At 52.0% G+C, this 26,517-nt stretch overlaps 11 protein-coding genes across 11 annotated transcripts; 5 read left to right on the top strand and 6 right to left on the bottom strand.

Moving 5' to 3' along the window:
- Positions 1 to 832: 832 nt before the first annotated feature.
- Positions 833 to 4,595, top strand: TrAtP1_000080 (uncharacterized protein; the record flags this gene model as incomplete). The annotated part of the gene is made up of 4 exons (XM_014091978.2): positions 833 to 1,001; positions 1,065 to 1,425; positions 1,481 to 3,431; positions 3,487 to 4,595. 4 exons carry the CDS (start codon positions 833 to 835, stop codon positions 4,363 to 4,365), a joined length of 3,360 nt encoding a protein of 1,119 aa, XP_013947453.2. The 3' UTR covers positions 4,366 to 4,595.
- Positions 4,596 to 4,733: 138 nt separating this feature from the next.
- TrAtP1_000079 (uncharacterized protein) lies at positions 4,734 to 9,737 on the top strand. The gene is made up of 2 exons (XM_066110435.1): positions 4,734 to 6,121; positions 6,638 to 9,737. The coding sequence occupies exons 1-2, from the start codon at positions 4,888 to 4,890 to the stop codon at positions 8,329 to 8,331; spliced, it is 2,928 nt and encodes a 975-aa protein (XP_065966507.1). The 5' UTR covers positions 4,734 to 4,887; the 3' UTR covers positions 8,332 to 9,737.
- On the bottom strand, positions 8,759 to 9,190 carry TrAtP1_000078 (uncharacterized protein; the record flags this gene model as incomplete). Its single annotated transcript, XM_014091980.2, has 1 exon — positions 8,759 to 9,190. One exon carries the CDS (start codon positions 9,188 to 9,190, stop codon positions 8,759 to 8,761), a length of 432 nt encoding a protein of 143 aa, XP_013947455.2.
- Positions 9,261 to 9,581, bottom strand: TrAtP1_000077 (uncharacterized protein; the record flags this gene model as incomplete). Its single annotated transcript, XM_066110434.1, has 1 exon — positions 9,261 to 9,581. The coding sequence occupies one exon, from the start codon at positions 9,579 to 9,581 to the stop codon at positions 9,261 to 9,263; it is 321 nt and encodes a 106-aa protein (XP_065966506.1).
- A 350-nt stretch (positions 9,738 to 10,087) lies between the features above and the next one.
- Positions 10,088 to 13,056, bottom strand: TrAtP1_000076 (uncharacterized protein). The gene is made up of 2 exons (XM_014091981.2): positions 11,164 to 13,056; positions 10,088 to 11,102 (listed from the first exon to the last, which is right to left on the bottom strand). Exons 1-2 carry the CDS (start codon positions 12,506 to 12,508, stop codon positions 10,183 to 10,185), a joined length of 2,265 nt encoding a protein of 754 aa, XP_013947456.2. The 5' UTR covers positions 12,509 to 13,056; the 3' UTR covers positions 10,088 to 10,182.
- Positions 13,057 to 13,402: 346 nt separating this feature from the next.
- On the top strand, positions 13,403 to 14,516 carry TrAtP1_000075 (uncharacterized protein). Its single transcript, XM_014091982.2, has 3 exons — positions 13,403 to 13,598; positions 13,731 to 13,853; positions 13,908 to 14,516. The coding sequence occupies exons 1-3, from the start codon at positions 13,446 to 13,448 to the stop codon at positions 14,223 to 14,225; spliced, it is 594 nt and encodes a 197-aa protein (XP_013947457.2). The 5' UTR covers positions 13,403 to 13,445; the 3' UTR covers positions 14,226 to 14,516.
- On the bottom strand, positions 14,510 to 16,691 carry TrAtP1_000074 (uncharacterized protein). Its single transcript, XM_014091983.2, has 2 exons — positions 15,630 to 16,691; positions 14,510 to 15,569 (listed from the first exon to the last, which is right to left on the bottom strand). Exons 1-2 carry the CDS (start codon positions 16,334 to 16,336, stop codon positions 14,753 to 14,755), a joined length of 1,524 nt encoding a protein of 507 aa, XP_013947458.2. The 5' UTR covers positions 16,337 to 16,691; the 3' UTR covers positions 14,510 to 14,752.
- Positions 16,692 to 18,044: 1,353 nt separating this feature from the next.
- TrAtP1_000073 (uncharacterized protein) lies at positions 18,045 to 19,002 on the bottom strand (the record flags this gene model as incomplete). The annotated part of the gene is made up of 2 exons (XM_014091984.2): positions 18,045 to 18,235; positions 18,543 to 19,002. 2 exons carry the CDS (start codon positions 19,000 to 19,002, stop codon positions 18,045 to 18,047), a joined length of 651 nt encoding a protein of 216 aa, XP_013947459.2.
- A 495-nt stretch (positions 19,003 to 19,497) lies between these two features.
- Positions 19,498 to 19,962, top strand: TrAtP1_000072 (uncharacterized protein; the record flags this gene model as incomplete). Its single annotated transcript, XM_014091985.2, has 2 exons — positions 19,498 to 19,500; positions 19,549 to 19,962. The coding sequence occupies 2 exons, from the start codon at positions 19,498 to 19,500 to the stop codon at positions 19,960 to 19,962; spliced, it is 417 nt and encodes a 138-aa protein (XP_013947460.1).
- Positions 19,963 to 20,401: 439 nt separating this feature from the next.
- Positions 20,402 to 21,685, bottom strand: TrAtP1_000071 (uncharacterized protein; the record flags this gene model as incomplete). The annotated part of the gene is made up of 3 exons (XM_014091822.2): positions 20,402 to 20,896; positions 20,954 to 21,329; positions 21,381 to 21,685. 3 exons carry the CDS (start codon positions 21,683 to 21,685, stop codon positions 20,402 to 20,404), a joined length of 1,176 nt encoding a protein of 391 aa, XP_013947297.2.
- Positions 21,686 to 24,297: 2,612 nt separating this feature from the next.
- TrAtP1_000070 (uncharacterized protein) lies at positions 24,298 to 26,167 on the top strand. Its single transcript, XM_014091987.2, has 3 exons — positions 24,298 to 24,521; positions 24,582 to 24,680; positions 24,777 to 26,167. Exons 1-3 carry the CDS (start codon positions 24,455 to 24,457, stop codon positions 25,514 to 25,516), a joined length of 906 nt encoding a protein of 301 aa, XP_013947462.2. The 5' UTR covers positions 24,298 to 24,454; the 3' UTR covers positions 25,517 to 26,167.
- Positions 26,168 to 26,517: the final 350 nt, after the last annotated feature.

Genomic DNA, 26,517 nt, shown 5'->3' with positions numbered 1-26,517 from the left:
GATGGACATCCTCCAAACGGCCTGTGGCTTAGTGGCGTAGACGGAATACGCCAATGTGCGTATATTGAGGCCTCACAATGGAGAAAGTTACGAGAAAAGAAATTGTCAGACTAATAATGGACTACAGCATAGGCTTCGGTGGGAGATGAAAGACTTGACAAATATTTCTTACTTCTTTCGAGAGGCCCCGTGAGCTTGATGCCGTGAACCAAAGCCCCCCACTACTCTCCAAATTGCTTTACGCTTTCAATGCACTACGAGTTCTTAACCATCAGTCGTATATGTAGCTAAAAGATGTGCTTAGTTGGATCAGGTCGAAATGAGCTAGAGTGTTGATATAAAGTTTGGGACACGGCTCACTCAATACATGTATTACATCAGATACGAAAACCTAGCAAGTTTCGGGAGCCTCGTCGCAGGCTACAGTAGATCTAATTACCGTGATGGATGCTGCATTGAACGCGTGGCGTGATGTTGACTTGATAATAGACATGTGCCTGTCTTGAATAGAGACAGGTTGCTGTCTGTTTAAACGGGGTCCGCGGAATCCACCAACGGCAAACGTGCGTGTGGCATCGCTGCGGTGTAAGCTCTAATCCTAAGCTTTAACCAGTTGCTTGGGAGCAATAACAGAAGGATGCATGTGGCTGAAATAAGTGCTGATTGGGATGTTGTCTTACATGCGTAGCGTAGAACATGAAGCTACTTCGATTGGAACAACCTGGCCTGGCTGATTCTCAACCTGCAACTTCTTTCGCCAACAAAAATGCTGCGGGCTGGACGGAAACATCAAACGGCTTCTCTTCTTGGATAAAGGATTCTTTCATAGAAAATGGGATATACTCAAAGACTCAAGACAAAACTGAGAGGTCAAAATGGACATGACGTACCAGAACCTGGCACTAACAAAGCAGCAAATGAACCCCCGCAGAGACGCGAGGGTCAACGCGAAACAAACGCTGTGAATGGATTGAACCTCGTCGAAATCCCAAAGCCCAAAGGTGATTAAATCCGTCAACATTATATATCCAACATAGGTTTTGCTAATGTGCATCTGCTTCAAGGCCTCCCAGTCATCGGAATTTTGCACAAAATCGACTTTGAATATCCGCTGGCCTCTCTGATTGACATTATCGAGCCGTTGGGACCGATATGCCAATTCTCAATCGGAGGCGAACTCTTCATATTCGTGGTAAGCGCAGAGCTTGTGACGGAACTTTGCGATGAGTCAAGATTCCACAAAGTGGTGGCAGCCGAACTGGACAAGCTGCGCTACCTTGTTCACGATGGGTTGTTTACTGCGAGGAACGATGAGCGCAATTGGGCAATCGCCCATCGGATCTTGATGCCCGTTTTCGGGACCATCAAGATTCGGGACATGTTTCCAGAGATGAAGGATCTTGCGCAGCAGATGTGTCTTAAATGGTTAGCTTTGGGACTTGATGACTGGTGCTTGACAGTACTGACGACTGAGAACCAGGGCTCGCTACGGCGAAGAGTATGTCATTGACGTGACTTCAGACTTTACTCGTCTCGCCCTCGATACCATCGCCCTCTGTTCCATGGGGTACAGGTTCAACAGCTTTCACAATGGAGTGGTGCTGCACCCGTTTGTCCACAGCATGGTGAGGATATTGAAAGAGTCCAGCACCCAGGCGTCTTTACCGCATTTCATCAATTCCCTCCGAAAGAGATCGCAGCACCGATTCGAGAAAGACACAGCCTACATGAGAGGACTATGTCGAAAGATCATACAGGAAAGAAAGCAGCAGAAGGGGTCGGATTTCCACGATCTTCTGGGAGCGCTGCTAGAGGGCCGCGATCCCAACACTGGCGAGGGATTGGATGACGACTCCATCATTGACAATATGATTACATTTCTCATCGCCGGCCATGAAACCACAGCGGGGCTTCTGTCATTCACCTTCTACTACTTATTGAAAAATCCTCGGGCGATGGAAAAGGCACGTCGGGAAGTCGACGAGACAACTGGAGGCGAGCCAATTACCGTACAGCATCTTTCCAAACTGCCATATCTCAACGCGGCTCTTAAAGAGACTCTGCGTCTTCAGCCTACAGCTCCTGGATTCATGTTGGGCTCGGCCAAAGACGAGGTGATTGGCGGCAAGTATTTGATCCCGGCGAATGTCTCCGTCACGGTCATACTGTCCCTGCTGCATCAAGAGAAGGGCGTCTACGGCGAAGATGCCGCCGAGTTTAAGCCGGAAAGAATGCTAGATGAAAGCTTCAACAAGCTGCCGCCCAATTCATGGAAGCCATTTGGCAACGGGATGAGAGGATGCATTGGGAGGGCATTTGCAACTCAGGAAGCGCTTCTAATCATTGCCATGCTTCTCCAGAATTTCGTATGGGAGATGGCAGACCCGGCGTACGAGCTCCAGATCAGAGAGACATTGACGATTAAGCCAGAAAATTTCAAAATCAAGGCGAAACTCCGGCGTGGTGGAAACGCAACAGATTTTCAGTCTGAGCTGCAGTCATTGGGCACACAAGCAAAAGGCGTCAGGTCGGACTCTGCCGTGTCAATGTCTTCGGCACACACTGACAAGGGAGATAAAAAGCCATTGACGATTCTCTACGGATCAAACAGTGGAACTTGTGAGGCCTTGGCGTACAGACTGGCATCAGACGCTGCGCTTCATGGATTCTACGCAAGAAAGATTGCGCCAATGAACGCAGCCTGCAATGACCTCCCGAAATCTGAGCCTGTCATCATTCTTGCCGCTTCTTATGATGGCTCGCCGTCAGATAACGCTGTCGAGTTTTTCGAATGGCTAGACAAGGCTGAGCCAGAATCCTTGAAGGGGGTTTCGTACACAGTTTTTGGCTGTGGACATCGCGACTGGGTGGCAACTTTCCAGCGGATTCCCATCCTGATTGATGATCTCCTCGAAAAGGCCGGAGCGGAACGATTCGCTGATAGGGGCCTCGCGGACGCAGCAGTGATGGATCTCTTTGTAGAGCTGGAGAAATGGACCACTGATGTCGTTTGGCCGGCAATTTTGCAGACTGAGGGGGGGAGAGACGATGATGGGGAAACGCGACTGATCAATTCGCTACTCAAGCTTGAAGTCTCTCAGCCGCGACAACTGAGGCAGTATTCCCAGTTAGTGCAGGCAACGGTGACAGAGTCGCGGAGCTTGACGACGGAAGCTGCCATTGGGCAGAAGATGCACTTGGGTATGAAGCTGCCTCCAGGAGTATCATATCATCCCGGCGACCACCTTCTTGTTCTGCCTGTAAACCCTCCGAGAGACGTCAAGAGGGTTTTGTCGCGTTTTCGCTTGGCTTGGGATACTGTTGTGCGAGCTTCGGGTGATCAATACGCTCATATACCGGTTGAAACGTCGATGACGGCGCATGAGCTGCTGAGCTCATACTTTGAGCTGTCCCAACCAGCAACACCAAGAGTATGTTTTACATCTTTCTTTCCCCCTTGTATGATTTTTAACTCACAATGGATAGGATATTCGAGTCCTTGCAGCAGCTGCTACTGAACAGAAGACGAAGCACCTCTTGAGCAATTTAGCTACGGCGTCCTACGCAGAGGGCATTCACGAGAACAGAGTTTCGCTGCTTGACTTGCTGGAGGAATTCACAGATATCCCTCTCGCATTTGGAACCTTTATCGCCCTTTTGCCATCTCTGCGCCTACGTACCTACTCCATCTCATCCTCGCCGTCTTGGGAGCCGAATCACGCCAGCTTGACGTTTTCGATACTAGACGAGCCGCCTACTCCGCCGAGATCGAAGAGTTTTCTCGGTGTGGCTTCCAATTATCTTGCCAATTTAACTCCGGGGGATTTGATCCATGTGGCAACTCGTCCAGTCAAAAACATCTTCCAAATGCCTACCGATGCTTCCAAAGTGCCAATCATCATGATCGCCGCAGGGGCAGGCATTGCACCATTCGTGGGATTCATCCAAGACCGAGCTTCTCAGCAACGGAATGGAACCGAGCTCGCGCCCGCCGCGCTCTTTTTCGGATGCCGATCATCGCATGACGATTTGCACCACCATGAGCTCGACTATTTTGAGGATTCCGGCGTCGTTCAAGTGTTCCGCGCCTACAGCAGAGAAGAAGACGCCGGCTCCAGGCCCAACACTAGGAAGGGATACGTCCAGGACAGTTTGCTGGCGGAAAAGCAGGCGTTTCTGCGGCTTTGGAATGCCGGCGCAAAGATTTACGTGTGTGGAGGAGTGAGGATGGCGTCGGGAGTGAAGGAGGCGGTGATGAAATTGGTGTACATGGCGGAGCAGGATGCGGCGTCGAAGAGTTTTACGCCGCAGGAGTGGTTTAAGCGGTTTGAGAAGACGCGCTATGCTGCAGAGATTTTTGCTTGATCACTCTGTGCATGATTTGATATTGTGTTGGGAGCTATGATGACTTGATCTATAAGTTTTTTTTTGCGCAATGTTATGTCTCCATGTTTGTCGCTACGACTAATAGCTCGGCTGCAGTAAGGCTGTCTTTTCCAAGTAAGAAATTCCACACCGGTTTAGAGAATAAATAATTAAAAATGCCCAGACGTGCACTGCAATCAAAATAATTCATAGCAAAAACTGTTCTCTATCAATAGTTCCTAGAGTCAACGATTCATGTTAGGGCCTTGATGGCCTGATAGCGGCGACGTCACTGAGGATCACGTGACGATAGCATCAGTCCCAAGGGGCGCGTCCCCTCGGCCCCGTATCATCTAAACACGCGTTCACATTAATTTACGCGGCTCGAGGCTCCGGCAAAAATCCATGTTTCAGCGAGGCGCATGCGTATCTATGCCTTTGTCATCCGTCGCAACCTCTTGTGCATCTGCCGGCTGAAGTCTCTGCAGTCTCGGCCTTTATGACGGCGTCTGCGTCTTTCTAATGACGAGGGGCGACAGCATCCCCCGCTACACTCACACGATGGACTTCAACCCCCTGGATGAGCAGTCACCTCTCGCGGACTTTTGGCAGATGAATGACGGGCTGGACAGCGAGGATGCGGCCGTCATTGCGAGTCTGGCCACGCAGGCACTGCAATCGAAAATGGGCTATGAATACGAGGATAGCCTGGGAGTGAATGAGCCAGCCGAGGTGGCAAATTACACTGAGAGCCGCTCTTCGCCTCAGTCTCAGTACTCAGCCATCGTCCAAGAAGAGCCGGCCGAGTCGTTTCGAGGGCTCATGGAAGATCACGACCGCGGCGCACAGTTTTCGGGAGCAGACGTCACAAACGACTATGACCTGGAACCATCAGCTAGAGGCCGCATCTCAGACACCGTGGCTGGATTCGAGGAGCAAGCGTTTATGAGGGATTCCAACTTGCATGATCCCATCTACTCTTTACTGAATGTGTCCGCAGCGCTGGATGAACCGAGAGGCACCATGACGGCAAGCCAGGTTGTGAATGAAGTACTGCGCAACAATGAGCTGGCGGAGGCGCAACGCCAAATGGATTTGAATATGCAGACGCTTCACTCGCAGGCACAACTGACGCCACCCGACTCGGAATCTCCTTCCATCAGCGCAGAAGAACGCGATCACAGAGAGCTGGAGGAAGATTCCTTGACCAATGTCCATGAACAGCTTGACGACCGCGAACCCGAGGATGTTGTTATTGAAGAGCCTTCACCGGATACTGAGGCACAGCAACAGCTCATGGCGGAATCTGGAGAGCGACCTACGATGGATGAGGATGAGATGGATGAGGATGAGATGGATGAGGACGAGGATGAGGATGAAAGCAGACAGCCGTCCCCATCTCCTGCTCCGAGAAAAGCTGGGCGTCCACGGAAAAGCGATACAGCAGTAGAGCTGCCAGATCTGGTACCGGAGGAATCTAATATTGCTGAGATGGCTCTGCGCGAAAAGATTGTCGTTGAAGAAGATGCGGTGGTGGATGAAGTAGTGGAGGCGGTGATGGAAGAGGCGGTGGCTGATGATGCTGAGATAAACGGAGCTGAAGAGGCTCCCGCTGCTAGAAGGCGTGGCCGGCCGCGCAAGAGCGAGATCCCAGAGCTGACGCCAGCATCATCAACGAAGCGAGGACCAGGTCGACCGCCAAAGTTGGCAGCTCCCGAGGCGACTGGTGAGTCGACGCCTGCTACAGGCAAACGAGGCCGGCCCCGGAAGAGTGGAGTGGAAGATCAGTCACAAGTACACCATGAACAAGCACCAGTTACGACACCTGCTGCAGGCAAGAGAGGACGACCTCGGAGGAGCGAAGTGGAACATCAGCCTCAAATGATGACCAACAAATCCAATATACCCCCAGAAGAAGCACCAGTTGCAACACCTACTGTTGGCAAACGAGGCCGGCCTCGCAAGAGCGAGATGGAAGGCGAAACACAAGTGCACACCGAGAAACCCGATGTACCCCTAGAAGAAGCAACAGCTACAGCAACAGCTCCAGGCAAAAGAGGACGGCCTCGGAAGAGTGATGTGGAAGACATACCACAAGTGCACGCCAAAGAATCCAATATACCCCAAGAAGAAGCAATAGCAACGCCTGCTGCAGGCAAACGAGGACGGCCTCGGAAGAGTGAAGTGGAAGACAAACCACAAGCGCACATGGAAGAATTCGATAAACCAGCAGAAGCGACTCCAGCTACAACACCAGCTGCAGGCAAACGAGGCCGGCCCCGGAAAAGTGAAGCAGAAGATCATTCACAAGTGCACACCAAAGTCATCGATATGCCCGCAGAAGAAGCACCAGCTACGAGACCTGCCACAGGCAAACGAGGCCGGCCTCGCAAGAGCGAAGTGGAAGACAGATTACAAGTACACGCCGAGGAATCCGAGAAACCCGCAGAAGAGACTCCAACTGCAACAGTAACTGCTGGCAAGAGAGGACGGCCTCGACGGAACACTCTGGTAGACGTAATCCAGGCGCCAGCTGACGCATCTCAGCCACCTGTAGTTGAAACATCAGCTTCAACCCCATCTCTGAGCAAAAGAGGACGACCCCGGAAGAGCGACGCAGTCGATACAGCATCCAATTCCACTGATGAGCAGCCATTGACCGCCACCGAGGCAACAAACTCAACGCCAGCCCCGGGCAGAAGAGGGCGGCCGCGAAAGAGCGAAGTGCAAAATCTTGGCGACGAATATGTACCATCGGCTACCGAAACAGCAGTGTCAACACCAGCTCAGGGTAAAAGAGGACGTCCGCCAAAAAGTGACACGACCCAGGTGCTCACGAGAGAAGCTCAGCCATCCATTGTCAAAACACCAACCGTAACGCCAGCTACGGGCAAAAGAGGACGGCCACGAAAAAGCGACGTAGTATCGGCGATTGCTCCCGAAACGCGTGCTGTGCCAGAATTGCAAGCAGAATCTGGAATATCAACCACTGCAGATATCACACCATCTATCACGGAAACTATGGGGCGAAATAAACCTATTGGACAAGATGAAGCATTGGAAGAACAACATACCCCTCTATTCGCAGCACCTGCCCAGAAACGAGGCAGAGGTAGACCACCTAAGAGCGGAGTTTTGGTTAAGACAGCTACGGACCTAGACACAACTGCGATTGTCGAGGAGGCTGAGCCACAGGGCTCGAATTCTGAGCATATGGAAGTCCCAGTAGAGGGCATGGCTCTGGATGAGAACGTGGCGACTAAACCAGTCCCAGATATCTGGGATGTAGAACTGACACCTGCAAAGAAACGGGGCAGGCCAAAATCTTTAGCCATGGATAAGCCTTTGCCTATGATTTCTGCGCCTATTATAGCTTCAGCGAAGAAACGTGGTAGACCACCAAAAGCACCAACCGCCGAGGAGCAGGTTGAGACGCTTGAAGAGCCTTTTCAGCCGGAAGCTGAGGAGACGGAAGAGCGCATGGCTAAACGAAGGCGTACAGATGCTGACGTTGTCATGGAAGGCTCTATAGAAGATCTCATACAAGACCTCTTGGAAGACCCTATGGAAGACCCCATGGAAGAAGCAATGGAAGACCCCCTGGAAGAATCCCAACCAGAGGCTCGAGAAGAACGGCCGGCAAGCGTGAGAAGGCGGAGAGTATCGTTTGCAGCGGATACCAAAGTACCAAAGTCGCTCATTCCAATCAAGTTCATGCGACGCAACTCTGATTCCACAGGACTAAAGGCGGGTTTTTTCTCCAATACCCAACGGATCCCCCGACTTGGCGGACGAACGGACAGCTCAAAGGAGAATGCAGGTGCTGAAGTGCCTTTTAAAAGCACGGCGACGCAGCAGACCGAGCTATTTCTGTCTAGGCTGCCAAGACCCACGGTCGAAGGCGTTTTTGACGGAAAGAAATTTGGAAAGAGGCCCAAGACGTACGGTAAACGGCTTAAGAAGTGATACGCGTACGATGTATATTAGACATGTTGGATGAGGGAAAATGCGATTTGTGTATTATGATTATGAGGACGGGCGGTTAATGTTTCCTCTCGACAGGAATGGGCGCAGGCGGTTTAACAGGGTAAAAGAGGCGTGGCTCGTTTGGACTTTATATCCAGTCTGGTGTCGCATCGCATCACAGCGAGCAGACTAATGATGGAAACAGTTGTATAGACGTGAGGAAAAGATGACGAGTTACTTTGCTCACCTGTTCTATTCCATATGAACTGCTCGGTTTGTCGCTCTTTATTGTGATATCTTGTGTCTTTCACCATGTGATGAACTGACATGTGGTTGATAGCTGTGCCTTGATATCGGCATATCACGTCTCATTACTGCTTATATGTTTTATAGTATTACACCGCTTCAAACCCGTTACCCATTATGCCTACTTGCGGCAGATAATCTCGCCATGAGGCACTGAAAACCACGCCTCCTCCTCACGGCCCCAGCTCCTCCACGCCGCCGCCGCCTTGTCCAGCCTCTCCTGCGTGCCCGTGCCGTTCTCAATCGCCGTCTTGGCAAACGACGACGCCACGGTCCTCTCGGCCCAGAGGCCGCTCCACCACGCAACCTCGTCCTTTGTGCTGTAGCACCACGTGCTGGAGCCGCTCGTCACGGCGCTCGGCGCAAAGCCCGCCTCCCTGGCCCAGGCGTGGATCATGCGGCCGGCGTTGGGCTCGCCGCCGTTGGACCGCGCGTTGGCCGAGTAAAAGGCCAGCCAGTCGTCCATTCCGTCGACGGCGGGGTGCCAGATGAAGCCGCCAAAGTCGGACTCGCGCGCGGCGACGATGCCGCCCGTCTTGGCCACGCGGCGCATTTCCCGCAGGATGTTGACGGGGTCCTTGACGTGCTGGAGGACCTGGTGGCAGACGACGACGTCAAAGGTTTCATCCGGGAACTGGAGAGCGTTGGCATCGCCCTCGACAAAGTCGGCGTTGGCGACGCCCTTTTCCTTGGCGAGCTCGCGGGCCTGGACGAGGACGGCGGCGGCGTTTTCCAGGCCCGTGATGTGGCCCTGGGACAAGTAGTTTGCGGCCAGGTCGACGGTGATTGTGCCGGGGCCGCAGCCGACGTCGAGGACTTTGAAGGATGGCTTGAGATGGGGGGAGAAGATAGGCGGCGGAGTTTGCGGCGGTGCGCCAGGTGTGGGAGCGCAGGACGGAGGCGTGGTGGCCGTGGGTGTAAGTGGCGCCCTCGGTTTTGGACATTTTGAAGTGGATGTTGTTGGTGTTTTTGAGTTGGAGTAAACGGGAAGCCAAGGAGGATGATGAGCGGATGAAAGTGAGGCTCAAGGGCATGCGATGAGGTGTAAGGTGAATGCTTTCTTTAGGTTTTGTCTCGAGAGCAGTGCTGACCAATGACATATAAGATGGTTCCCGTTGAGATTTGGAGATGCTCTTATACTCCAAACACCAATTCGGCAGGGCCCGATATCGGAGATGCGGCGCGCTCTTGGGATGAGGACTGTCTCCGACTTGTGATCAACATTCTATCTGTCAATTTTCACATTGGATACAAACGTCATGAAGGAATGGGTCCTTTGAGATTAAACGGGGTTTGCTACTGGATCTGGGATGGTTGCACTTTCTAGGAGGGGGATGGTTGGAGGGGGAGGACGGGAGTTGAAGGTTGAGAGGATGATGTGATGGGCAACTAAATAATTTATGAGAAGGAGAATCGTTTCGTAAATGCATTGATACGTGTAAATAAAACTAGTTTACTTTATTTTATCCAAATCCAAGCTCGTACGGCTGCTCTCAATAAGTCAAGGCGATACACTGTGCCAAGCCGTGTAAGTCATTGTGCCGTCTAATCGTACAAGTCCTTGTCGACATCTTGCTCCTTGGACGCATGCGGATTCGTCACCTTGATTCCACTCTCCAGTCTATCCAGCGTCATTGCATATCCCTTGTGGCCGCACCAGCTCTGCACCATGCGCACCGCATTCTTAATCTCGCGGCCGTTGAGCTGCCACAGGGACAGTTGGTAAATGTCAGCTTCTCCAAGTGGCGTATCCAACGCTACGTCTTTCGCAGGGACGTCCTCATCTGTCTCTTCATCCTGCGTCAGAAGGCTCTTTAGTTCTGGTATTCGCGCCAGGAATTTGCGCCAGACAGTCTCGCGCGCGTCCCTGCTTAGCGACTGGAAGAGAAGATGCAGGCTGACTCTGCTGCGGAACGCTGCATCGATGGTGTGATAGAGATTGGTCGTGAGGAAGATGATGCCGCGAAAGTACTCGAGCTCTCGCAGAAAGATGCTGACCAGCTCGTTGCGGCGAATGTCGTTGGGATTGCGCTCGGCCATGAAGACGTCGGCCTCGTCCAGCAGGATCACGGCGTTCCAGTCCGTGGCCATTTCAAACACGCGCTTGATGTTGGCGCCGAGATCCGAGGCGCTGATGCCGAGGTCCTCTGCCTGGAGGTAGAAGAGAGGCCGGTGCGTGCGGTCGGCGACGGCCTCTGCCGTGAGCGTCTTGCCGGTGCCGGGCGGGCCGGAGAGGAGGATGATGAGGCCCTGGCCCTTGCCGACGATGACGTCTTCAAGGGGCGCGGGACGGGAGTTTGAGACGGTCGTGGCGGAGGAAGATGCTTTGGAGGCTGAGGCGTGGTGCGGGTTGTGGTTCTGGACAAAGGAGAGGACGAGGTCTTTTTGCTGGTCGTCGTAGACGAGGTGTGAATAAGCCGTGTCGTTCCAGATCATGGGCTCGACGTCTTCAATGTAGAATTCCACTTTGAGTCCATTGTTAGCTTTCACTTGTCTAGTTGCTTAAGAATCGACAACATGACTTACTCCACATCTTGTTCTTCAGGGCGTATCCGCCAAGCATTGCCGAAATAAAGCAAATATCCTCTGGCCGCGACTCCATGTACTGCTTATTCTTCTGAAAATCCGTTTCTCCTAGTCGTCGGACAGCAGCCCGTTTCTCCGACTCGTTATCCAACGAGTCTGTATCGGAATCCGAACTCGAGCTCGAGTCCGTGTCGTATGAGCCCCATCTCTGTTGGTCGTTATTCACATGCGCCCGCTTATCATTCTCTCTCTTGCCTTGCGTCAGATGATATTTGTTATAGCCAACAGCATCGAGCAGAATCCGGCCCTCGACATTGTGCTTCTCGATGCAGCTGCCGCCATCATACAGAGCGATGCCATTGTACAGGCGGTACTCGAGGCCTTGGAGATCAAGCACCTTGCGGCCGCGGACGGTCAGGCGCTGCTTGATGTCTTGCGCATCTTGGTGGAAATCTAGCGGATAGTGGCCGAGCTCGAGGACCGGCCTGTTGCCTTCGAACTCATCGACCGGGAGGACTCGCTCTTGCCAGACAAACTTTTCGCCGTTGAATTTGAGAATCTTGACCTTGATCTGCAGTGCGTTGCCTGAGGATGAGCTGACGTAGGCTGTGCCTTCGACTTTGGCGAGAAAGTCCGCATTGATGCCGAAGCTGTACACGGTCGAGCCTCGTGGAAACAGTGTCCAGGCTGTTCTAAAGTCCACCAGGCGGCTTGTCTGGATGTTTCGCCTCTTGACTGTCATTTCGCGGAAAAGGTCGTCTAGAACTTGGACGAAGAGCTTCAGATATGACTTGAGCGGCTCCGAGGCGTCCGTCTTCTTGTACAGCTCCTTGATGTCATCTTGGCAGAACCAGAGGCTGCGAAAGGGCTCTTCAAAGCTGGCAGCCTCATTGACATCAAGATGGCAGTTTTCCTTCTTCACAATCGGCGCCAGTGCAGCCACGAGCGTGGGATTCTGGACCTCAATCTTGAAGTACTTGAGGGGGACGCGTCCCGAGATGCAGGGCTTGCGATGGTCTCTGACCTTGTACACCTTGATGGCGACGCGGTCTTGAGCCCGAGCCGCCGATTTGGACATTTGCTTGGGCGGGTAATCGACCCATTCATGGCGCGAGTGCAGGTCTGACGCGTTTTTGTCGTAGAGCGTCTTGACGATGGGGCTGGCACCAAAGTTGGGGTCTTTGTCGTTGCCCTCAGCTCCATCGGCCGCTGCTCCATCCTTGGTCTTGTTGGCGGCTCTCTTGGAAAAGGCGGCGTCCTTGACGGGAAAGATTTTGCAGCGCCACTTCCACGCAAAGTCGGAGATTGCCTCGCGGTCCATGTCTGTGATGTCGCTGAAGCGCATGTTGTGGATGAATGAGAGAGTCGAGACGCGTTCAGATTTCGCCCTTTGCGACCAAGATGAACAGCAATTGTGCGGCTCAACTAGCTAGTCCAGACATGCTTTTGTAGGGCACATCGTCCTGTGGCTTATATACATGTTGGCCTCGCATTGGCTGGGTCGCGCAGCTTGCATATGGTTGCCTTGGAAGGATGCCTTGCGTGCCGCCTGCGAGGCTTCATTGTCCAACCACGGCGCCGGATTGGCTGCGACTCGATGCGCCCCGAGTTTGTGGCTGGGGAGTTGTGCCAGGTATCCTGATGGGCTCTGAGAGTCATTCAAGCAACTTGATGTAGGTCAAGACTGTTGCAATTTAGTTGAAAGCTGTCTGTTGGTTCTCCGTTACGACTCCCGGATCGCGGGGCCGATCTGGGGTCCAAATGTTGCAAACTCCACTTGTCTAGATACAGGCAAGTCGTGCCGCGAATATCAAGCTTGGCAGATGGTGATTGCAGGGATTATTATCTTGTGATTGTTATTTTATTGACCATGTAAGCATTGAATTGACAATTGCCTTGCTTTATTGAGGCTGTGTATTTCACCGTTTATGAGAGGAGCAACACTTGGAAACGAAGCTCCAGAGCAGTGCAGTAGTCGACTTTTCTATCCCATCTTCAACCTCATGGAGCTCTAGATTGAAGGTATAGAATTAGGTAAACCTCTGAATTAATTTAGACCGGAGTTGTTACTGAATCACATAAAGATAGCCATGGAAACTTTATGGAATTCTTGCTCAACTCATCTCTGCAGTGGCATGGCCTTTTCATCTACAGTGTCAACAATTATTCCATACGGACAACACCCCACCATACTCAACCCCACCATCGCCATTTTGCTACAACAGACAGAATCTTGCATCAGCTCTTCAGAACCTCAGCCATTCAGCCCCTTTTCACTCACAATGTCTCTCGAAACAGTCGCACTCGAGCACGTGCCGTCGTCCTACAAAATCCACCTCGCGCTTTTCCGCAACGTCCGCAACTCGGGCTTCCTGCACCAGCAGCTGCTCGCGCGCAATACCGACTTCGAATATGCCTTTATCGACGCTTCGACGGTACGTTGTTTCGATGCCCGGCGAGCGTATGTTGATGCTGTGCCTTGATACACATCTCTACCAGAGCACAACACAAGAAGCGGCAAAAGCAGATCAAAGCGTAGAGTCGGGATTGCTGACTTGACTCGACAGATTGTCTCGCGCCGTCACCTACTCTCGGCGATATTCAAGGCAGTAAACAGTTCAGCCAATGGCGCGCTCAAGACGCCCAATGTGCATTCAGAGACAGTCGTGTCATTGAGTGCTTCCAACAACGTGAGTGCTCGTTTCAACCGACAAGGCCTCAGAGCTAATCGATATGCACCTTAGATTTCCGACGCATATCGACGCTTTGGAGTCTCCCCGTCCACCACCGACCTCTTCGTCGTCAAGATTACCTTTCCGAGCGACAGCACTCCCGTCCCAGCATCGGCAGACGCTATTTACAAACACTTGAAGGATAACGTTGAAGGAGACATTGTGCCTCCGACCGATGAGAGCATCTCAAGCATTGCAGACGTCAAGACTGTTCGCAAAAACTACAAGCTGAATGGTTTAGCCTGGCTAGACGCTGTCAAGGACGAGGTGGTTAAGCGCGAGGAGATTGAGAAGCTGGTCCTCAGTGGCATGGCTCTGCGGGGTCTATGAGGCCTCGCCAAGTGTGACGTGAAAGGAATAGTAAGCAGGAGCATCGGTGCGGTTTCGTTGCTGCAGGCTTCTTTACAGTGACGACGCTGCTTATAACGGTTACCGGCCACGTTTGTATGCTACGCTTCTTGAGCTCAGCGGGCTGGGCAAAGCGGGAGTAAAAGCCGGAGCCAATCAAGGAAGAGAAAGACTGAAAGACAGAAAGAAAGAAAGAAACATCTAAACAAGGAGATTTGGAAAACAAACACAATGAGACAAGGAAATGGACAAAAGTTGAATCAAATGCGCAAAACAGGTAAGTTTATACTATTCTGCACTCCCTATAATCTCCCGTAAACTGTACTCATCGTACCACTAGATACTCTAATAGTATATCACTCTACCACCGATTCTCGTTTAGTGTTGCTAAATCACAAAACCCCAAACTGTGCAATAACGCTGGCATCCAAAAACAGACCAGAAAACCAAAAGCCCATGTTGCCAAAACTCCTTTCCAAAACCCATATGCTCTAGTTCTCTATTCAACCTCACGCCATACCAACAACGCTCTTGCATCGCCTGACCAACTCTCCCCACATGGCATCTCTTCCGTTCTTGGTGCGCTGAACGGCGTCCTTGTTCTCCTGAGCGCGGCGTAGCAGATACTTCATGCACTCGCCGGTAGTGCCCCAGACGAGATACTTGTACACGGGCAGCGGCCGGGCGTTTGCGTTTTCCTTTTGGGCCGACTGGCTGGCCTCGACCAGTTCGCAGCTCACCTCGTCGGCCATGCCCTGGAGCTGGGCAAAGGCAATGTCCGACTTTGCGCCGCCGGCATCGCAGATGGCCCTGGCGCGTCGCACGGATTCGACGTTGTGAGTGGCCAGGACGATGTGCGCGTTGGGGAACTCGCCTTGTCCCTGGACGGTGACGGACCACTGCCTGGCGAGAATGCTCGCCGCGATGCTGTTGTAGCAGTCATCCGTATCCTCCTTGGTGTCGTGGAAGCACTGTCGCGGATCCGAGCCCAGGTATGCGCCACGCACCAGCTTCACGCCGAGAGTAAAGCCTTCCCTCTGCGCATCGGCCAGATGCCGTGATACCACGGCGGGGCAGTTCTTCTTGTACGCCTGGTACGTGCCGTAGATGGTGGCGGTTTCTGGCGAGTCGTTGTACTTGCGGGCAAACTTCATGGTCCAGTCGTCGATTCCATCCTGCAGCATGTCTTGCTCGGCGTCGAAAAGGAGGCGCACGCCACGGTCACGGGCGAGCTCGCAGATGGCGTCAATGGACTCGCCCAGATGCTGAGAAGGCGCGAGTCGGTTCTTGAGCTGATGGAGAGCCAGGCTGCCAGCGCCAGTAAATCTGGAGGCGGTTCTGTTAGGAGCTGTTCATAAACGTCCAAATAACAAAAGAGATTCTTACTTGAGGGCAACAAAGTCACCGGGCTCTGCTAGACGAACCGTCTCCAGAGTTCCATCTCTCCAGGGGTTAATCTCCTTTTCGATGTCCCTTGCCGTCTCCTCGCCCAAGTTTGCCTTGGCCATGTCCTTGGCGTCGCCGCTTTCCAAGACGACCTCCTTGGCGTAGCCCAGAATGACACCCGTGAAGCCAATGTCCTTGAGCCGGCTGACGGTAGCCCGCACCTCGGCAGCATTCTCGCCAGCGCAGAATTGGGCGTAAAAGGACTTTTTCAAAAAGAATCGCAGGAGGGGGTTCTTGTCCGGATTCAGCACGGGGTTCTTGGCGTGGGCGAGCGCCACCATGATGCGCAGCGACGGAGGCAGCAGGATGGGCGAAGACGAGACGACGGTCGTTGCCAGCGAGCGGAGGATCATGCTGAGCGGTAGGACGGAGAGCGGCGCGCGGTTGGAGGCGGCCACGTCCTGCGGCGGGATGGGAGGCAGCGTCCCTGGGAGATCTGCGACGGTCGAGGTGCGTCGCTCAGACGAGTGGATGCTGCGCCGTGAGTGGTGCTTTCTTGTGGTGTTTGCCATGGCGAAGAGGCACGATGGTGATGTCGGTGATGCCAGCGATGAGGTTCTGAGCAGGGAGATGGACGAGGTGGAGGAGAGGGAGGCGGTCCGGTGGCCGGGCAGGCGAATCGCCCGTCGACCTGGCACGGAGATCATGATGGGCCGACCGACAGAAGCTGCACTGTATCCGGTGTGGTTTGTGCTGCGGTTTGGAGAGCAAAGCAGATCTGAGTGTGAGATGTGATGGTCCGAGTAAGTGGCTTGACGCGGTGGGTGTAAGACGAGGCTTGCTCTAGTGGCGCAACAATACGCAATGCAAGTATATATGTAGTTTGATGTACTTGGAATCAGTATTGCAAAGGTTCAATGCAAGTACGAGTTGATGAGGAAGATGTCAGTTAGGAAGGCTTCGTGAGGAAGAGGGGAAGAGATAAGACAGTTGGTGTAGGCAAGGTATATATATAAGTAGAGAGAGAAGAGCTTCGACACGAGGCCATGGAAAACAACGGAAAGTTCCCTTTTTATTAATCTCTATTCCCCGGCCTTGGCTCAGGCACAAAGCACGCTATCTATGGCCCTGATTCGAAAAAAGCCACCCGGCAGCTACGGAGGGCCGAAGAGAGGCGAGATCTCGTTTCGTTTTTGGCTGTTGCAGGGCTAGAAGCTCTGCTTTGGAGGTCACGCTTCCTCCGATTGCCGGCAAGACTTTCGAGTATCCAATCCAGACAACATGTACCGCTACATACAAAACACAGCGGAGATGTACTAAATTCCTTAATTCCTAATTTGAACTGCCTAGGAAAAAAAGGAAGGGTCGCCTCCTCCACAAAACTCCGTGGCAGGCCGCTGCAGAGAGGAGGAGCTGGAACGCCAGTATCAAGATATGGGGATTGGGGGCTCCGTGCAGCTGGGAGATAAGGCCTGTAAGTTTTTGGAGAGGGGCCAAGATAGGCATCACGTGGGAGTGTTTTTGGGGGAGCGTTTGACTGGGATGCAGCCGAGAGTAGCCGCGGGCTAGGCTGGGAGGCGTCGAGCGTGGAGCTGGGCGCGATGCTAAAATGCGCTGCAACTTGCAAGTGGCACTGGCGATGCCAAAATTGCGGGTTTTGCGGGAAGCAACAGACCCTTGGAGAACCGGTGCCGCTAATTTCTAATTGCTTTCGCGTTGTTGCGGTGCCCCCACGCTCTTCCCCAGCGTGTCGGCTTGCTTCGTCTGTATTACAGGCACGGAGTTGGATATATGCTGCTAGTGGTATTACCTACAGCAGGGCTACATGGCTATGGAGTAATGTATGTACAAGCGAGATAATGGCGAGGAGAGATGCTCGAAAGGGATGCACGGCATTGTCAGGTGAACGTGTGATCTGATTCATGCAGTGGTGGTACAGAGCGGTAGGACATGACATCAGGAAGCATCAATTGGCTTCTTGTTATGCGTCATCTCAGCGCATGGCATCGCTAGTATGTATTTCCATGCAGGCGAGAATAGCGCGCCTGAGCCCGCGATCCATGATATGCCTAGTATAGCTCCAACATCCCTCTTGTCGATTGGTTGGTTGGTCAGATGTATATACGTCGTAGCTGTATGAGAGCTGCATGGCTGGAATGGGAGCTTGCTTCCCGGTTCAAGCACCATCAAAGCTGCTGAGCTCAGCGACTCGCAGCACACGATCTGCGGCGTTGGTCCGAGACAATTGACGTGCCGGGCATGTCTTGATTCGTCTGCACGGAATACATGACGTCGCACTCATCGGCCTCTTCTCTTGGCTTCATCTTGCTAACAACGTTGCCCATGAAACCTTGCCTTCGTAGACAAGATAAACAGAAACTCCAAGGCGGCTGCTTACGGCGCTGGCGGTTGGATCTAGACATGGCCATCGTCGTCGCTCCTTTTGCCTTCGCGTGACCCAGAGCCAAAGCGACGTCGGATCAGCTCCACATACCCAATCGGTCTGCCACGGGCTAAGCCCACGAGATCCTGGACCCCTCCGTACGCCAGGCCAAAGACCAGCCCGTACTTTGCAGTGCGCGCAGCGGTGGAAAGCGAGAATCGATCTGTAAGCCCAGTGCCGGCCGATGGTCGGCTTTCTGTTAGCTAATGGTCCCCACGGTCTTGATTTCCTCTTGTGGCCTGTTTTCAGCTTTTTTGTATCCTTCTTCTTCTTTGGCGCCGCGCCATCTCAGTTCCGATGATTGCCAGCCAATGTAATAGCGTGGGGAACTAACTCTGACAGCCGGTGAAAGCCAGACCCGACTAGTCTGGTTCCATTCACCTTTCGGCTGTTGGGAAGAAAAGCAAGTCGTAAAGCAAAGCAGGGATTCCGGAATAGTAAAGGAACAGAAAGAAATTAAAACAACTCACGCCAGAGTGAAAATGCCCCCGCCACGGTCAGCGTCGCCACGACCGTCGAAAACATGTCGCTGCTGCCCCGATAGCGGTCCACCGTGCTCTCCAGCGACAGGGCCATCAGACTCCAAAAGCCCGTCTTGAGCCCCATGCGGAACCCCTCGCGGATGCCGCCTTGCATGGCGTGATAGTTCTTCGACTTGTGGTACAGGTACCAGCCCGCCGTCGTGTCGGGCATCTTGTGCGCGTGCTCTGCCCGGAACCGCAGCTGCGCCATCTGCCCACCCTGGAGGGCCCCGAGACTGAAGCCGACGAAGCTGGAGGCGACGGAGCCGAGCAGGAGGCGGCTGGGCGTCATGATGGCCAGTCGTGGATGAGGCTCGGCAGGGAACGCGGGCTGGGCCTGAGGGGCATTGGCGGCCCTGGATCGAGGCGCGCTGAGGAGGATGCCGTCGCTGCTGGAGGATCTCGCCATGGCCGTGGCTGTGGCTTCTGTAACGGTTGGTTGACGAGCTGCGATGAGCTGGATAGATATCCGTAAAGCCTCGACGGCAGACGAGAGCCCGGCGTCCCCAGGCGCAAAAGGGACCTTGACGTTTGCTTCTGATTAGTTGAGCGTGTGCCGCTGCGCTGTTCCGATTGCTTCAGCAATTGCAGCTCCAAGCTGTCGAATCGCATGTCCTGAAGCTATGTACAAAGTAGTAGTGGCATATCAAATGCCGATAAGGATAAGAAGCTGCTCCCCGTATCGCAGGTTTTTCCGTGTGCCATGTCGCTACTTCTTCTAGCTGCAAGGCAAGCACTTTACGCGCTTTCACGTGACTCCGCGCCCAACACTTCGTCACTCATCTCAGTTGACTCTTGATGAACCACATGCATCACGCCTTTGCTCTATTTCGCCATCAGGAGACAATTTTCAAGGACGCAGAGGATAATTCGTTGTAAAGAGTGAGAACTCACCCAAGTCAAGATGGTACATTCCCCTCTCACGCGGGAATTGCCACAATGCTAAATCTGGTAGCCCGCTGATGCTGATGATGCGAAACTCTCCTTGCGATTCAAATACGGCATACACACAATCTTCCTCTTTGTCGATGCCCTGGACACATTCTCAGCCGTTACCGAAGAACTACTGGGAGCTCTAAGAGAGAGATACCCTGCCGGTCTAACAAAGTCAAGCTCAGCGCCAGAGAAGAAGACGCCGATACCAAACTCGAACTCAAGTGTCCTGTACGGCGTTCTCCGGGTGCCTACCGATCCCTCCAGAGGATGGAAGGCGTTGAATGTTGGAGAGGATGCTTTCGGCACTGTGACAGAAGCCGGACTAAAGGACAATAGCATCGTTGCGTTCATGTTTGATGACGAGGATCCCCATAGAAAGAATTTGGCGTTTCCGGTGGAGTGGCCACAGGAGGACGAGGAGCTTTACGATTAGAGGGCTTGATACGCATGAGAGTCTATTCGGCGCTGCTTCTCATTAACTGCATACCCGTTTGTTTATCGCGTCACGTCTGTTCGCTTTTGTAGACTAGTGAGTCATACATAATACCACTTTGTATTTGACATGTCACAAGCTAGCTGTGTTCTTGTAGATTTTTGAGGCACTTGGGACGGGCTACTACTACTAACTGCAGAGGAAAGTCGAGTCTGGTTAAGAAGGGGCAATTATCTATGTCACAAAGTGCCAGGAGATTAATTGGAAATGAGCATATCTTCAGCTCTGAGTTCATATTCAACAAGTATAGTAAAAAAAAAAAAGGCCTCCAGCTGCGGCCAGAAGCTACAACCAAGGAAAGAAGCGATCCAAATCAAGAAATCATCCGACCCTCATATCGCAGAGTCATTACCATTATATCCATCCCAAGATGTACTAGTTATACGACAAATGGATCATGATCGAACCGTGGCGCCGTAAACCCATCGCAGGAGAACCGAACCAGATAAGGCGATCCAGTCCTGTTGGACGACAAGAACGTGGTGCCATCCGGCGCCTTCACGTTGATATCGAACTCGGCGATGCGCGGCCCTTGGCCGTAAAAGATACGGAATGGATAGTAGCGACCCTCTTGCAGATTCACGGTGTAAGTGCCCTGCGCAGGTCCGTTGTTGTATACAACCTTCAAATTGGCATTGGCAGCAGCCCATCCGGAGAATGCCACTCCACCAACCCAGAGAAAGGCAGCGTCATCGACCTTGTCAAGAGTAAAGGTGTAGGCGCCGGTCTGGCGGGCGTAGATGTATCCGCGGTGGTTGAGGACAAAGTTTGACTCTGGCAGTGGAGGGGAGCCGTAGATGCTCTTGTCGGCGCTGTCTTGGAAGCTGATGCCTCCAATGCAATTGGTGGTTGCTTGATATCGTGGCTGAAGAAGCTATTTGTTGAGCGTGGTATTAGCACTCATATTACAGTTTTTGATATTGCAACTTACCTTGTAGGCTTCGGGGTGAAAGTCGGAGAATTCGCCGCCGACAGTCTTTGCGTAGTACGCAAATTCGATTCCCTGGTTACCGCAGAGAGTTGGTGCAGGGCAAGCTCTCACTGTCTGGGTCCTGGTGATTGTGCTCGTCGTGACGACCGGGTCCAGGATGCCAGTGGAACCGACGGTTTTGGTTTCAGCGATGACGGGGTTGATGGTGACGGTTCTGGTGACTGTAGTGGTTGGGATCGGGAGACTCAGGCACGAGCAGGCCTTTGTGACGTCTGGCGTAGGGAACTGAGCAACGCGGTTGGGAATGGGAGGGAGATGGTGGCGCTTGAAAGGCGTTGGGAAGGGCTTGGGTGTGCAAAGGCTGCTAGTAGTTGTCCTGCGATTCAGGGTCAGATAAATACGTTTGAGATAGTCAAGGCAAATTTACACTATAGTGCGGCTGGTGATTGTGGGACGGATGCGGTTATTGTTGGAGATTGTCGCAGTCACCGTAGTTGGCGTCACAACGGTGGTAAAGCTGGTCTTGATAACACTCTTGGTAGGAGGCACAACGGCCTCGCAAAAGGCAATTGCCAACGGATCCCCAATGATGAGCTCGGCAATGACATTCACGGCAATACATTCAACTGTGTCGATGATTCCCGGCACCAATAATTGAGGTTCTGGGGAAGCAACTGCTGAAGTAGATAGTGTCAGGGCCAGGGCGGCCAGTGAAGAGAATGTGTGCTTCATGATGCCAGCACTGGAACTCTGTTGTTCTTGAGTGAGGTGAAGGTTGGTGATGAGAAGGGATGGCGAACGGATGTGGTCAAAAGCGTGGTGTTTTATACTTTCTACTCTTCATCCTAGATTTGGCATACATCAGTTACCACACATGCATGTTCATGTCGTGATTGGCCATGAAGCGAAAGGGTCAGCTATCTGATGTTGATACCTCGTTTCTCTATGCCGTTTCCATCCTGTCTGTTAGTGTTTTGATACACCGCTCCTATATTCGCATGTAAGGGATACTTTAAGCCGATATGAACAAAACACCGCTCGACGTGTTCGAGTCCCCTATCCTCCTCTTCTTAGATGCACTAGGCACGGCTGAAAGATGAGACTTGTCGGATGGGGGTCGATAAACGATTGCATTGCTGCCTTTCCGGTCTCGTATTTTGGCCAGCACACAATTACCAAGAAAATTTGGGACACTTCAAGGATCCTCCCGATAACCTTTTCCGAGACATTGATATCTCACCTGAATAATAACAAGTACACGTTGGAAGCCCCGTAAAAGGATCTACGACAAGATTTAATAAGTCTTGACGTTTTTGTGTTTGCCTAATACTGCTGCACCGTATATGCAAGGAGGGCCATCGCCTGCATGTGTCATTTCCCAATGTTTCATTAGGTGACGGTGAATGCGAGTCTCAGGTCAGGACGCTGTCTAGACCAGCAGTTATTTCGGCTCAGCCCGGATCAAGGAGGCAAAAAGCACGACGATTTTAACAAGGATACTGTACGAGTGTCTCTGAGTTTTTTTGGGTGAAGCTGAGATGCAGTTTTATTAGGAAGCAACTGTTGTGATTTGACCACGCCGGGAGAAGAATATCCCTTGCATGAGAGGCTTGTTTTTTCAGCTCCTTCGCTTCGGCGTGCTACTGCATGGATTGAGAGTCAAATCCTTAGAATCTAGTTAGTCTAGACAATATTTGGGCTGGAACCAACTATAAATAATTCTTAATTTGACTGCCAGGTATAATTATCCATTCCAAAGAGAAATGGACTCTGATCTAGATTCGAGATGTCGTGGGGGCGCTTTGGTTGGTCTTTCAAACCATGTATTTCACACTTGGGTGCCGTTACTATACACATATCAGGCAAATGTAATCGACTTGATCAGCAGCATCAATTGTCTGAGCTCATTGGTATGCGCCTAGAGAGCTATTGGGCTTTTCGTGGTTGTTCGATTTGACAGCCCAATCCATTAGACTCTAAGCGGCCATGAAGCTTAACAGCGGAGCATTGTATTTGAAATGGCGAATGGAAATATATGAGATGCTAAATATAAATTGCGTGGAAAAGCATTTGCAGATGCTGTGTGTCCTTAGTATTCGGGAAGATGATTAACATACCCAGCAATCACAAATTTGCAAGGCAGCTCATGAATAATCTTACGCTCCGCATTTGGTAGGCTTCAGCAGTAATATGAATAGCAGCATTTTGAATTGGACATGCTAAATTTTACTCGTGAGCATGTCATGAAGTGCGCGTTAAAGAGAGATTGCCTTTTTGAGCTCTACAAGCAGCGGCTACACACTTTTGCAGTTCATTTGACTACCAATGTTGTTTTCGCTTGTTGGACCAAAATACGTTCCTATTAATCGTTTTTACCATGCTGTATAAATATTTTGCTATTGTTCATGCAAATGGCTGATCATTCATAGAGAGGTGCCATTGTAAGACATGGAGCAAAAACATACCCTAAAGCAACCATTCGTTCCACTACCAGGTCTCCGGAAAAGCCCAATGCATTAGAATTGGCAAAGCTGGGACCCCGGGTAGAAGTAGTTTGAGCAGACCTTGACCTTGACGACAAGCCCTCTTTGGTCTCAACATTTCGAGGCGCTGATGTGGTCTACCTCGTGGCTGACTAGTACTGGAATATATGTATTCAATCCATCCCAAAATGCTTGACTAAAACACAGAGATGATGAACGGCACTACACCAATTGATGTCGCTGCTGAAAGTAAGAGAATAACCATTATATCATCGGCACCTTGCCAAATATATCGACTCATTCTGCATGTGCAGTGGAAGTAGTGATTCTCATACTTGCTCTCACAGCGTGTAAGTGCTTATACAAGTACCTCCATGTACCTAGGTTCTCTTGGGTGTAGTGAGGTTCTCCAACATGCCGGGCTTGTGAATAATGCTTCCGATCGGTTCGTACAAACCAAGTATCGTAGCATTTTGTAATGTATCTGTATTTCTGCTCAGCTCTGTGCTTCATTGCAGTTTCATTTGTTTCGGTGGTAGGTGAGCCTGGCAATGTATGGTCGCTGAGGAATTGGGCGTTTGCCTAGCATTTGGCCTGAAAGAAATTCACAACGAATGCTACGAGAGCTTCACTGTTCTTGTTCGACTTGCAGACTGTTTCATCCACCTCATAGAGATACAGCTACAAGAGCACATGCATCATTTTTATTTTAAAAGGGTTACAGGGCTGTAATCCTTGGAAAGCTTCTGTGCAGCCTTTCAGCGGTAGCGTCTGCAAGCTTCAGTGCGTAAATCAGCCGACATTCAGCCGGGCAGCCGCAAACGCCTCCAGATCCAATCCGCTGTTGGCCCATTGCAAGCAGCTACACGTTACGACCCCATTCCATACCAGTTCATCTTCGAATTGCAGCTTCGCCATCGCCTCTACTCTTATCCAGTACTGATCCGCGGCATTTTCAATAGTCATCGCAAGGGCTCATTCACTATTTTGGTAGCAGCGACAACAGCAATACGCCAAGATGGGCAAAAGGAAGCGCGGCCATCCCGACGTCGAGGAAATCCTCTCCCGACCGTGGTGCTACTACTGTATGTGCACAATTCGAGCTGCTTCGTCATTTCACTGTAGCTAACCTTTCAATCCTGCAGGCGAACGTGATTTTGAAGATTTGAAGCTCCTCATCTCTCACCAAAAGGCCAAACACTTCAAATGCGACCGATGTGGCAGGCGATTGAATACCGCGGGAGGTACGTTTCCGGACGCGCAAAGTTTCCAAATGGAGCTGCGATCATCTTGCGAGATGGAATACTGAAAGAAAATGCTTGCTAACTACTGACTCACAGGTCTCTCCGTCCATTTGAACCAGGTGCACAAAGAGACGCTCAGTCAAGTCGAGAATGCACTTCCCAACAGGCAGGGGCTCGAGGTCGAGATTTTTGGTATGGAGGGTATTCCACAGGAGGTTCTCGAGCAGCACCGAAACCGAATCATTCAGAACTTCTACCAGGCGCAAGAAGACCGCAGAATCGCGACTGGAAATCCGCCGCCCGGCCAGTCCAAGAACCCAAGAAAGAAGATCAAGATTGAGACGGCGGAAGAACTGCTCAAGCGATTTGCCGAGTACCGAGCTCAACGAAAAGCGGCGGCGGCAAATGGTGGCGTTATGGAGGGTGTCGTACAGACTGGCACTTCGTTTCCTCAACAGGGATTCAATCAGCCTGGTTTCCCTGGACAGCAGCCGCAGGCTCCCTACAACTTTTCCTCAGACTCTCTCCCTGCGCGGCCTTCAGCAAATCCGGTCGGCGCACAGGGCTTGCCCCAGCGACCCACACAGCCTGGCTTCTGGAACAGCTCAGCTCAAGGTGCTGCTGCTGCTTCTGGCGACGAAATCGATCAGCTGATTCGCATGGCCGAAGCTGGCGTGAAGCCGCAGAGAAAGCCGGAAGACGGCGAGGAGGCAGGCGAGGGCAAGAGCAAGAAGGAAAAGAAGGGCCGGATGATTTACGACGATGCCGAGTTCAGTCCCGAGGAGAAGATGGCGGCTTTACCACGCTACGCCTACACACCGCCAGTGGGAGCATAGTCCTTGCTCCGACAGCTCCAAAGCATCTTGGTGGGGAATAGGCTCGCGATTGCAGCGCTCGTTTATATATGATGGTTGATATCACTTTCACAAGGATAGGCGTCAGGGACTGTGTATAATACAGAGGGTTTTACAAGCTACTACGGACATGATGCACCGGTAGGCAGATTTGGCGTGGGAAACTGAAATGTATCCCGTGCCACAATCATAATATCATAAATTTGGATGAACTCGCATTTGGATAACTCATTCGAATTGACATGGGGCTCTCACGAAGTTATACAATGTAGCGTCTAATCAATCCGTGTTTAAACAGGGACATGTACACGCAGAGAGAAGCAAAGAATTGTGCGTACCAAGCGCCTCTGGTTCTACCTCTTTGCATCCGCATACTACAAAGATGCAATAACCACGATACTCGTATCTCAAGTGTGCAAGCCTCGGAGCAATTGATAGGCCACAAGGTGAAAAGGCGGAATATACATCACAGCCATGATATTACTTGTCATTTCTTGGCAGGGACTTGCTGTATACTTGTCACTCGAGCATGTTTCCTCCCCTCCTGCTGATCAAACTCAATAGATATGCTGCGAGAACCTGACCGCTCTTCTCAATGCCCAACCGTTGGCCTGTCTGATGCTGTGATGCTACTCTGTAGGAGGTTAAATCTGCCACGAATCTCATCGAGTTGTAGGGTAGCAAGGCACTAAATCACACTTTTGCATGCTCTGAAGTGGAAACTCTGCGCCCAAAGGTGGCTACAGTGTGGCTACTTGGCGGGCCTAGCGCGGCGCTAGATGTTGTCACGGCAACTCGACGCCGCTCCAGCGCCTTCACTCCCTACCGGGGTCAACAAAGCGTCGCTTGCCAGCTAGGCCTGCATATCGGACTCCATAGCGGTGCGAGACAGCAGAGACGACATGAAGTTGCCCGTTCGCTCTCTTCGTTTTGCTTTGCTTTCAATATACGTCTGCAGCATTACGTTTGCCTGAACCTGTACT

The sequence above is a fragment of the Trichoderma atroviride genome, chromosome 1 (assembly GCF_020647795.1).
Source record: "Trichoderma atroviride chromosome 1, complete sequence".
Lineage (NCBI taxonomy): Eukaryota > Fungi > Ascomycota > Sordariomycetes > Hypocreales > Hypocreaceae > Trichoderma > Trichoderma atroviride.
The sequence above is the reverse complement of the archived record's forward strand: the minus strand, read 5'-3'. Positions and strand labels throughout refer to the sequence as shown.

Excerpts from the sequence above, each read along its gene's own strand:
- TrAtP1_000079 (XM_066110435.1), top strand. The coding sequence starts at position 4,888 with ATGACGAGGGGCGACAGCATCCCCCGCTACACTCACACGATGGACTTC. Across the intron at positions 6,122-6,637 it reads GCCTGCTACAGGCAAACGAG|GCCGGCCCCGGAAAAGTGAA; the intron begins GCCGGCCCCGGA and ends CAGGCAAACGAG.
- TrAtP1_000070 (XM_014091987.2), top strand. The coding sequence starts at position 24,455 with ATGGGCAAAAGGAAGCGCGGCCATCCCGACGTCGAGGAAATCCTCTCC. Across the intron at positions 24,522-24,581 it reads CCGACCGTGGTGCTACTACT|GCGAACGTGATTTTGAAGAT; the intron begins GTATGTGCACAA and ends TCAATCCTGCAG. Across the intron at positions 24,681-24,776 it reads GCGATTGAATACCGCGGGAG|GTCTCTCCGTCCATTTGAAC; the intron begins GTACGTTTCCGG and ends ACTGACTCACAG.
- TrAtP1_000076 (XM_014091981.2), bottom strand. The coding sequence starts at position 12,508 with ATGCGCTTCAGCGACATCACAGACATGGACCGCGAGGCAATCTCCGAC. Across the intron at positions 11,103-11,163 it reads CCTGAAGAACAAGATGTGGA|TGGAATTCTACATTGAAGAC; the intron begins GTAAGTCATGTT and ends ATGGACTCAAAG.
- TrAtP1_000075 (XM_014091982.2), top strand. The coding sequence starts at position 13,446 with ATGTCTCTCGAAACAGTCGCACTCGAGCACGTGCCGTCGTCCTACAAA. Across the intron at positions 13,599-13,730 it reads CCTTTATCGACGCTTCGACG|ATTGTCTCGCGCCGTCACCT; the intron begins GTACGTTGTTTC and ends TTGACTCGACAG. Across the intron at positions 13,854-13,907 it reads CATTGAGTGCTTCCAACAAC|ATTTCCGACGCATATCGACG; the intron begins GTGAGTGCTCGT and ends TATGCACCTTAG.
- TrAtP1_000074 (XM_014091983.2), bottom strand. The coding sequence starts at position 16,336 with ATGATCTCCGTGCCAGGTCGACGGGCGATTCGCCTGCCCGGCCACCGG. Across the intron at positions 15,570-15,629 it reads GGTGACTTTGTTGCCCTCAA|ATTTACTGGCGCTGGCAGCC; the intron begins GTAAGAATCTCT and ends AACCGCCTCCAG.